General features: G+C 39.1%; 1 protein-coding gene across 1 annotated transcript; it reads right to left on the bottom strand.

Annotated features, from left to right (window-relative positions):
- Positions 1–10,415: 10,415 nt before the first annotated feature.
- On the bottom strand, positions 10,416–11,078 carry LOC135701082 (uncharacterized). Its single transcript, XM_065221795.1, has 2 exons — positions 10,963–11,078; positions 10,416–10,725 (listed from the first exon to the last, which is right to left on the bottom strand). Exons 1-2 carry the CDS (start codon positions 11,076–11,078, stop codon positions 10,416–10,418), a joined length of 426 nt encoding a protein of 141 aa, XP_065077867.1.
- Between the last annotated feature and the right edge of the window lie 472 nt (positions 11,079–11,550).

Here is an 11,550-nt window from a genome sequence, read left to right as displayed (position 1 = left end):
CATTGTTTGTTCCAAATCGCTAAGCCTTAAAACTCCCACAATCGAGGTCCCAATCGTTGTCATGAAATAAATATAATCAAATTTGTTAAACTTTTTAAATAATAGTAAGCCTCAATGTCATCACAGATCACAGAAAAAATACCCAAAAACAAGTTGCCTTAACCCAATATGACTGAATAGCATCTTCGCGAGTTTTTATTTAGCCGTAGTTTAGCAAAAAAAAAATGCAACAGGGCCCCCTGGGCCCCTCCAGATAAATTTTCTAGCTACGCCAATGGCCCATATGACAGATTTTGAGGTTTTAAATTTCTTCGCTGTAAATAATACTCTTTAGCATTAGTCTAAATAGATGGATAGATCTACGTATTATTGATTTAAATAACGGATTACTATGAACGAAACCCTGATTTTTTTGAGTAGACAAAAACTTATAAATTTGCTATTGCCTTATTAATAATTAATAAAAGAGAACATTGATGAGGAGAATCCATCATCGCAGTTAGGCTCTTATGATTCTGAACGCTATATATGTTTGATGTTTCTGCTTCATATGACGGAAATACGTGCTAAAGCCGAGTTAGTTCTCTACCCTACACAGTAAACTCGTTTTTCGGATTTGAAATTTTTGCGACTCTCTTGTAGGACTTACATTTTTCCCGGGAATCATCTTTATTTTAATTCTGTAACAACAGAGCATTCTTATGTTAAGGTATGTATCCACATTAATCCGGACACCTTCAAATCACTGTAACTTTTGAAATATTGCACGTATGAGTGAAAAATTTCGCTGAGGTATAGCTGGTAGTCATTGATGAAAAAGACTATGATTGGTGTTTACATTCCATGTTTAGTGTTCAAGATGACGGCAAATGAAAACCATGTGCGCGAGTGAATTTTGCACGGACGTAATGCAAATCCTGACTTGTCAATACGGTAACTAGCAAAACAATTGGATTTACCTAAATCCACTGTTCACGGTGTGCTCAAATCATTTTCGGAACATTTGACGGTCGAGAGAAGATCGAGGACGAGCTGATCCTGTCATGGATCGAATGGTGAAGATGATATTGAAGGAAATCCAGAATCTCTCTGTTCGAACGGTGGCTCGTAAAATAGGAATGTCACCTAGTCACCTGTACCAAAAACCGCAAATCCGCTAAATTGTCCAGAGTCCGGTTTATTGTGGATACAGACCTTAAACCAAATTTAAAGGGAATACGCATCTAACCAGTTGTAAAACCATTAACATTTACTCGACACATGTTTATCATTTACATTTTATGGTTTTGACTGCTGCATCATTTTGCGAGCCAAATTGTGGCTTCTTCCTAGAACTAGTTGTCGACATCTCGTCACTACAAGGCCATTAAGTAAGTCTGACGGTGGGTACTACTAATGAAACCGAAAGCCAACCGAACCGATTTTATTTGCTTGCTAATTTGCATCACTAAACGTAAGCATCCGCCGAGGAAAAGTTATAGCTGTCAAGAGTGCCAATGAATTACGACCAGCGCACGTGATTGATGTATTCTTCGGAAACACTCATCACACTCTCGACGCAAGCGATCCCTCAGGATTAACCATAGAACAGGCCAGCCATCGAAAGTGTTTCCTTCATCCGCATGCAATCATGCTTACATTGTGGCAGTGTTCGGTAGGTCGTAAAACTCTGAGGATTACATCTTACAAGGGCGAGGCAATGTACAATAGGGTGGTTCATTATATAAAATGTTAGCAATCTTATAGGCAGTAGGTCAACAGTATTATATATTGACGAAGAATTGAAAAAGTTTGATTTTGTGTTCCAATATTTCCCCTCATTTTCCCTTTCTTTTCGACAGCTTTCCGCAATTTTCATGAAGTTAATTGAACTGTTTTGAAGTTTTTATATTTATCCTGAAGCTCACACATTTTTTTCTGATATTTCAGTACTTCCTTGAAGTTTATGGAAATTCCTTAAAAATCTTTAAACTTACCTGAAGTTTCTTAAATGTTTAAGAAATCCTCTATCGACGCCAGTGGTGTAGTAAGTAGTCAGCCTATCACTCCAAATGTACTGGGTTCAATCCCAGTCAGCGCCGCCGTGATTTTCTGAGGCATAACATCTTTTATCGCGCCTTCCTTCGGAAGGGAAGTAAAGCCGTTGTTCCCCGGTCCATGAGTTGATGGGTCGATAGGTGTGGGAGCTGCCTCCCTGGCTACTCAGTACGGAAAACAAGATCGATGGAAAACAAGTCATGAAAAAAGGAAGTCCTCGAATTTTTCTGACCTTTCCTAATTTTTCAAGTAGTTCTCGGAACTTCTGCAACGTTACAAAAATTTTCCTGCTATTCATTGAACTTCCCTGAAGACCTCGCATATTAACACTCCGAATACGGTGGGTAAAAAACTTTACGCCGACTACGAAGCCTCCGAAAAACGTGTAACGGCAAGTTTCATGGATTGATCACTTTTACGGATGTTCCGGATCTTCCGAAGGACGGTCCTATGGACATCCAGGATCATATTTATGTCACAAGCCCAAATTTTTCTATCATCACAGTTCCTAAGGTTTTCAAGAAAACCACGGAGCTCTAGAATCAGGATCGTGGATTTACTACTTTTACGGATGTTCCGGATCTTCCGGAGGACGGTCCCATGGCCATCTGGGCCCATGACCCAAATTCATTCTTATATCACAGATCCTAATGTTAAAAAAAAACACGGAGCTCTAGGATCAGTTTCATCGATGGTCCACTTTTACGGATGTTCCGGATCTTCCGGAGGACGGTTCCATGGCCATCCAGGTACATGTTTATGTTACGACCCAAAATATTTTTTTGTATCACAGTTCCTAATGTTTTCAAAAAAACCGCAGAGCTCTAGGATCAGGATCATGGATTGACCATTTTTACGGAAGTTCCGGATTTTTCGAGAACCGTTCCGTTGTCTCCAGGATCCATATATAGGAACCATGACTGTATTCTGGCTAATTGTGAACATTTGTGCCCATTAATCTAAATTACAGATCTTGCGCCACTTCCAAAACCCTACAAACACCTTTTAAAAAAACGTGTAACAACTCTTTTAGCTTTTTAAAAAAGTAGACGACTCTATTTTCAAGATTTTTGCAATCAAAATCATCTAGAAACCCTAGGAATTCTAAAGGTACCACTTTTGAAATTCATTAATAAATGGCTAAGTTGTGCCATTGCAAACTTGCCGTTACACGTTTTTCGGAGTCATCGTATTCGGAGTGTTAATGCGGCAATCACGCTTACCATTAACACCACCAGCGCCGCTATAATTGCTCTGATTGTAAATAGGTTGAAAATAGGCTCGTTTACTATTTTCAAGGTGTGTTTACGGGTTTTGCAAGTGGCTTAAGATCTATGATTTTGATTATTGAGCGCACATGATCATAATTGGGCAAAATACAATCATGATAGCTGAAAGGTCCTCCTGAAGATCCCGAATATTCGTAAAAGTGGCCAATCCAAAAACTGATCCTAGAGCTCCGCGTTTTTTTAGTAAACACTTGGAACTGTGATATATGATAGAATGTACAGAAACCTGGATGGCCATGTGACTGTCCTCAATCCGGAACGTCCTTAAAAGTGGTCAATCCACGAAACTGATCCTAGAACTCCGTGGTTGTTTCAAAAGCACCTAGAACTGTGATATAAGAAAGAATATGAGGTCCTGACATAAACATAGACCCCGATGACCATAGAACCGTCCTCCGAAAGATCCGGAACATCCGTGATAGTGGTCAATCAATTAAACGGATGCTAGAGTTCCGCAGTTAATTTTTTTTTTCCAAAAACATTAGGAAGTGGCATTAAAGAATTGATTTGGGGTCGTGACACAAACATGGACCTGGATGCTCATGGAACCGTCTTCTGAAAGATCCGCAACATCACTAAAAGTGGTCAATATATAAAACTAATCCTAGAGCTCCAGATCTTTTTCGAAAACACTTGGAATTGTGATATAAGATAGAATTTGGGGTCGTGACTTAAAAATGACCTGGAACATCAGTAGAAGTGAACAGTGCATGAAACTTCCAAAACACTTAGAACTGTGAAAATCTTTCTAATATCACAGTTCCTAATGTTTTTAAAAAACCACAGAACTCTAGGATCAGTTTCGTGGATTGGCCACTTTTACGGATGTTTCGGATCTTCCGGAGGACTGTTCCGTTGTCTCCAGGGTTCATATATAGGAACTGTATTCTGGCCAATTATGTACATTTGTGTTAATTAATCAAAATTATAGATGTTAAGCCACTTGCAAAAGCCATAACCACACCTTAAGAAAACGTGTAACGACTCTTTTCGCATTTGACGGTAATCGAATGTGCAGGAAGGCAGCTTCCACACCTGAGTAGGATATCACACCCATTCAAACACACATGGGCTGGGACCAACGGCTTTACTTCCCATCCGAAGGAAGACGTGACCAGAGATGTTTATGCCTCAGAAAAATCCCACCGACCTCGGCTGGGATTGAACCCAGACTCATTGAGTGAGAAAGCAGTCACGCTTACCACTACACCACTGGCGCTGGCTAATAATATTCTTGTTTATGTTAAAGATATTTACCGTCTTGCTTGTGTTCCATTTCTTATGCTATTTTGAAGATTTTTATGCTTTTTAATAAATAAATGTATGCACATACAAAATAGTGTATCATCGATCTGGTTCTTTAATACTCAAAAGAAATCCGAACAATGTAGATTTATGGAATAAAAACCCAAAGTGAATTTATTTAACAACAACAAAAATTACCTTCACCAAAAGTTGCCAAAATGTACTTCTTGATACGCCTTTTGAAGTGATATGAAACACTACTGGTTGTACTTGCCATTTGAATTGTGTGTGTGTGTGTGTCATCCTCTATCCCTCACCCAGCCGGGGACGTTGCACAAGTAGAACTGCGAATAATTTGATCAAATCTCATGCTCCGTAATGGTTCGCTTTATGTTGTGAAAACTAGTACTTAGGGTAACTTTTGAGGCAAGACAGGGTGTTCTCAACAAGTTAAGGGAACAGGATGCACTAGATGTCCACAACAGGTACAGCAAAACATCACATAGACGCCCTTATTCACACTAACTACTCAGGGGATAGAAGGTCAAGAAGAGCCACCGCCGCCAACTAAAGCTTGAACCGGGTACCTGGGACTCCCACGATATACCCGCGACAATGGTCAGCAGACGATGCCCTGTGCGTATTTAGTATGTAATATATTTTATTTGGATACACAAAATGTTTGAAGCCATGCGTCATCTAAACCATAATTTGCATCACTACAAATACACTTGTCAACCATCTTCAACTGGATCGTACTCACCAAATCACTTCACCCGGGAGCGCATTCAATCAACTCCACTCCAACCACACAACAACCAAATATCGCTTTTCTTCACTTTTCTTTTTTAAGCAATGTGCACAAAAGCAATGCACATCGCAAAACCCTAACAATAGATCAACGCCGTTCTCATTTCCGCGTAAATAAACAGAAATTAAAATTTTCACTCGCGATGCCACAAATTTTTGGTCCGGGAGAAACAATCAAACCACGCAGCGCCAAATCTTCTGATGCTTGCAATTTTTCAAACATGATGAATCATGTTTTCTTTCTTGATTCTAAAATTTCCACTCCAGAAAACCACCACTCACACACGTATAACCGTCCGGGAGGCAGAGTGCCAGCGCTAATCCGGCAAATGCAGCCGAAAACTATGAAAGATAATGCACGCACAAAACAGAGAGCAAATTTAGACACAACCGTATCCAAAGGCGTTCGAAACTCCACCGGTTGTACTTGCCATTTGAATTGAAATTGAAATGTTGCGCTTGAAAGTTTGGGCTAAAAGACTACAAAACTGACGATAACTTTTGACAGAAGACTTGTACTGGTATAGTATCTTTGAAGAAAATGTGTGTTTTAATATTAATCGCTCTGAACATAGTAGGCCGAAAAAGTGATATTTAAAACAATATGACAGAAAAACTGATTTTTGGCTTTTTTTTTCTTAAACGGCTTATATCTCCAAATATAGAAGAGATAAACGAAAACAATGTTCTAAGAAGTTTTCTAGTTTTTATAGTTCACAACTTTGTTTATAAAGTTAGCTACCAAATTACGTTACTGGTAGAATTTGGCGTTTAGGACACTTATGCAACCAACGCAAATAGAGTTCACGAGAAAATGTTTAGAAGACACCTAATTTTGCTTTCTGTACCACAGTGCAATGATACTATATGCCCAAGGAAGTCAAGAAAATTTCCAACCCGAAAGATTCGCTCAACCGGACTACGACAATTAAGAAACTACGAGATGAACTAGGCAATGAATTGAAAATATCTCTAATAAATTTTTTAAAACAAAATAAAAAATTAATGATTTTGAGCCTCAAAACAAGCTTCTAGCGAATTTCTTCAACAAATAACACATCATGTGCCTTGACAAAAACAGAAACCTTAAAAATAAGTACATGTGTTCATTGGACTGTACATGATCAGGAACGATTTTGTTTACCCAAAACTCAACCCATACTCGTACCTGACGAGTTCGGGTCGGGTACGGGTTGTCGAAAATTTTATCAATCGGGTACGGGTATTTAAATTACATACCCGACCATCCCTATTATTCAGTTATAGCTGTTTTACCAAACCGATGACGGTGGTTTCGATTTACAGTCCGGTCAAGAAAATCTTACTGGATTGAAATTTGCTCGACGTCCATGAGCATAGAGTGCTTTTGGATGTGCTTGAAACTCTGATACCTGTTAACTGTTTCCGGACCGATAAAAAAAAATAAGGTCTATGATAAAGAAACAATCTAGATACAGCTGGAATTAGGGCGTAACAGCTTTTGTAAACAATGACTTCTATCGATGATTTCTAAAAATCTAAGGCTTGACCACGCAAACCAACATAACTATTGGGTAGGGGAAGTCTTCCACTTGTGGGTGTGCCTTGAATTCCTAGAAATCGTCTAGAGAAGTCATTGTTTACAAAAGTTGTTATGCCCTAATTCCAGCTCTATCTAGCAATGTCCTTTTGTGTGCCGTGGAACGACTCTTCGTGCATATTATAGGAGATCATTTTTAATTTGAAGTTCTAGTAATCCTATTACAATCAATTATTTGCTGTTTTGTTTTGATTCTGAGTCCGTTTCGCATCGTTCCATTTCCCTTTATCTTCATTCCATCTGCTAAATGTCGTTTGAGCAATAATTTGCACGGATTGTCAGTTTCCCGGGAGTCCGCGGTATTGTTTTTTTTTAAACTTTGACCTGGCTTGCGTTTTATTATGTGTAATGGTTGGCGAAAAACGCGTCGTTCTAAATTTAAAAGTACACCCAACCGGTGGATGTAAGATTCGCTTACAATTATGTGGGATTCATCATCAGAGGATGTAAGTGGAGACCGCATGAACCGAGGATGCGATATACCTAGCTGCGGTCCGATGTAAGAAAATTGGAGACCGAAAAATGTAGAGTGTATTAGTAAGTGAAATTAATTATGTTGAAAAAAATAGAAAAAAGGTTGCTTACTGGACTCGAACCACGGACGTTGCGACTATCAGACCTGTGCTTCCTCCACTGCTCTCTCCATGCTTGTGAATATGGTCAGCCTAAAAGCAAACATGAAGCGCTCATTTTCTCGCATGCTCGACTTCGTATGCTTTTTCTGCTGGAGAGATTCGAGATAAGTGTGTGCGTCGTTCTACAATGTGCGTCGTTCTACAAGCTTACTGGTATAGTCGAAAGCGTAGATGGAACACGAAATGAAAAAAGACAAAAAACCATTACATCGCCTGCATGGTCAATTTCTAACATTCGTTGCGATGTTCATGAACAGAGGATGATAGGAAACGGAACTAACATTCATTGTAATAGATTTTTGGTTTGCGTGTAGAAAAAATACTATATTGATGGCGTATCCAAAATTTTAACGGCGGCATATCAAAAATCATCACGAAGGCGCGCCGACTCAAAATCATTGGCGGAGGCGGCGTGTGAAAAAGTGCCGGCGGCGGCACCTAGGACTAATAGCAACCGCACATTAATTTGTTTAAGCATTTGGACAAGTAAAACAAAAGTTTGAGTGGTAAAAAAGGAATTTAAAATGATTCCATAGTAATTCCCATACATATTTCATACCATTTGCGCCATACGTTACATTCATCAATCTTTACCATTTTTAGAACTAACAGTTCGAAAAAGTAGTAGAATTTCATTTCAATATGATGCACATAAATGGAGCCTTTTAAATCATGTTACGTTTTGAAACATTTCAAGAAATATTTCAAATATTGTATGCATTGTTGTGGGAAATATTGCATGAAAGTTGATTGCTTGCGTGAAAAGAAATACAAGTTTAAAGGGTGATACGGTCAAAATTTGGTCAATATCAACTTGACGTATTTCTTTCAATTTTGCATTTAAAAAACCTGAACACCCCTCATTTTGAAGGTGTGTGTGTAGAATGTTGCTCTCATTTTGATTTTGGAATTCACTCATCAGTTGTTAAAATGCCGTCCAAGCAAGAAGAGCAGCGTATCAAAATTTTGCTCGCGCATCGCGAAAATCCGAGCTACTCGCACGCAAAGTTGGCAAAATCGCTAAAAGTTGCCAAATCAACCGTTAAAAATGTAATTAAAGTGTTTGGGGAACGTTTGTCGACAGCCAGGAAGTCTGGATCGGGGGGAAATCGAAAACCGGAAGCCGCTGAGACGACAAAGAGAGTTGCCGGTAGTTTCAAGCGAAACCCTAACCTCTCTCTCCGAGATGCCGCAAATAAGCTGGATGTATCGTCTACAACCGTGCATCGAGCCAAAAAACGAGCCGGACTATCGACTTACAAGAAGGTAGTGACTCCAAATCGCGATGATAAACAAAATACGACGGCCAAAGCGCGATCCCGGAGGCTGTACACGACGATGCTGACGAAGTTTGACTGCGTGGTAATGGACGACGAAACCTACGTCAAAGCCGACTACAAGCAGCTTCCGGGACAGGAGTTTTATACGGCAAAAGGAAGGGTCAAGGTAGCAGATGTTTTCAAGCACATGAAACTGTCAAAGTTCGCAAAGAAATATCTGGTTTGGCAAGCCATCTGTACCTGTGGCTTGAAAAGCAGCATTTTCATAGCTTCCGGGACTGTCAACCAAGAAATTTACGTGAAAGAGGGTTTGAATAAACGTCTGCTGCCTTTCCTGAAGAAACACGGTTGTTCCGTACTGTTTTGGCCGGATTTGGCATCTTGCCATTACGGTAAAAAGGCCATGGAGTGGTACGCCGCCAACAACGTGCAGGTGGTTCCCAAGGACAAGAACCCTCCCAACACGCCAGAGCTCCGCCCAATTGAGAAATACTGAGCTATTGTCAAGCGGAACCTAAAGAAGACCAAAAAAACTGCTAAGGGCGAGCAGCAGTTCAAGGCAAACTGGCTTTCTGCGGCGAAGAAGGTGGACAAGGTGGCTGTACAAAATCTGATGGCAGGGGTCAAGCGTAAGGCCCGGCAATTCGGATTTGGAAAAGCGGAAGCCTAACTGAATATTTTTCCTGAATTTTATACTAATTGAACTTGAAAAAGAAATTTAATTTGATTTTTTAAATAAACGATTTCACCGATTTACACGCGTTTTCCCTTGACCAAATTTTGACCGTATCACCCTTTACAAGCATGGATGTTTACATTACCAGTAATATTCAGATTTTTTTTGCTGTGTCAACTCATAGTTTGACGGTGGCCTATAAGATTGCTAATACAGTCATCCCAGTATTTTGGGCCAGTTAACCCAAGTAATCAACAAGCCCGCTAATTCGCCTTTTTGCAATATAAGGCTAATATGTGGCTAATATAAAGCTTAGCATGCCCTATATTAGCCGTGTATCAGCCTTATATTACAAAAAGGCGAATTAGCGGGCTTGTTGGTTACTTGGGAAACAAGATCATATTTCCAGATTATTGATAAAGCCTCAGGAACAAGTGATTGACCATACGCATTTTGCAATATATCTGATAGATTTGTATTCTGATTGTATTTTCTTAAAAATAACATATTAACAAATAACATATTAACATTACCAACATTATGGGTCACTTTTGTGGGTCAATGCTCCCAGAATTATGGGTCAATCAAGGAGAAATGGATTTCTTCTGAGCCAAAAAAATGGATCTTACATTTTTCTTATTTTTTAGATATTCATGAGATTTTGTTTCTTTCTAAATCTGTTAGTTAAAAACGCCAATACCGTAACAATTCATTGTATTCTTTATTGAAAAAAAAAATGCTTGAGGTAAGAAATAAAAACAGTTGACTTTCAATTAATCGCAGATGCTTAGGTTTTCTGTTCTTGTCATTTTTTTAAATTCAATTTTGTTCTTTCATGTTTCTGTTTCTATCGTTTGCTCGAGTTTACTTTGCTGCTTCGGCTTTTTTTATAACATTTTGCTTGCTTTCTCTAGACAACTTTTTCATTAGATTTTCTTCTTCCTTTTGCTCTTTCAGCAGTTTTCTTTGCTCGATCCTTGCTAGCTTAGCTTTTTCCTGCTCTTTCTTCGCTTGATCCTTTTTATTGTACCATTCTAGCCATTTGGTACTAGTTGCCACAGAAGGAAAGTGTTCTTGTGTCTTACGCTTACGATCACCTTTCTTGTCATATACTCTAGGCAAAACTAGCACATCATCAAACGGATCGTTTGATTGAAGATTGGATCCTTCTTCTCTTTCGTGAATAGATTCATTTGCCGGTTCAGTTTTTCGGACAGGCTCTTCAGTATTTGATTCAGTGGCTACAATAAACCAAAGATTTTTAAATATTAGTTCAGCTAACGTAAACTTGTTGCAAACTTACCAAATGCTGATGCGTCATTCACACTTTCAACCGGAATACAATTGCCACTTTCGTCGAAAGTGAAGTTCAAAGAAACACTTCCATACTGATTCAGCGGCTCCTACGGACTTGTCTTTAACACTTTTCCAAAAATTGAAAAGCGCCAGTTCCTCCAAAGGGCCATACCAAAAGTCTTTGAGACGGTTGTCATTGAATCTAGATAGAACCTCTTCATCCAATCCCATTTCAATGTACGTAAGCTGTTGTTGATAAAAATCTGTCGGATGGAATTCGTATTCGTTGTCGTTGGATTTTCATCGATTGTTCCAGTTTCCGTCTCTGGTATATTTGATGCTAAAGTACTGAAATCGATCTCGTTCACATTTCATGGACAAATTCCGCAGAGTTTGAAACCTTTTTTAAGGCATTCTTTTGAGTTTGAAAAACATTCGATGGCTGTTTTTATCAATTTCCCAAAGTTGGCTTTGTTTACTCTGGCATCGCTTCTAATTCCAACGAACTCCGTCAATACTTTAAAGCAAATTTTTTTCAACGGCCCGAAAAAGACTTTGTCCAGAGGCTGAAGGAACCTGGTTGAGTTTGGAAGAAGAGAAACTAAGATTTTTTTCCATACAAAACTCAGTCAATTCGATACTAATATGGCTCTTATGTCCATCGATAAAGACAATGACTGGAAACTCGACATTTTTGTTCAAA

Source organism: Ochlerotatus camptorhynchus, unplaced genomic scaffold (assembly GCF_037179485.1).
Source record: "Ochlerotatus camptorhynchus isolate MF236.1 unplaced genomic scaffold, CSIRO-AGI_Acam_v1.1 ptg000149l, whole genome shotgun sequence".
In the NCBI taxonomy this organism is placed as follows: domain Eukaryota; kingdom Metazoa; phylum Arthropoda; class Insecta; order Diptera; family Culicidae; genus Ochlerotatus; species Ochlerotatus camptorhynchus.
The sequence above is the reverse complement of the archived record's forward strand: the minus strand, read 5'-3'. Positions and strand labels throughout refer to the sequence as shown.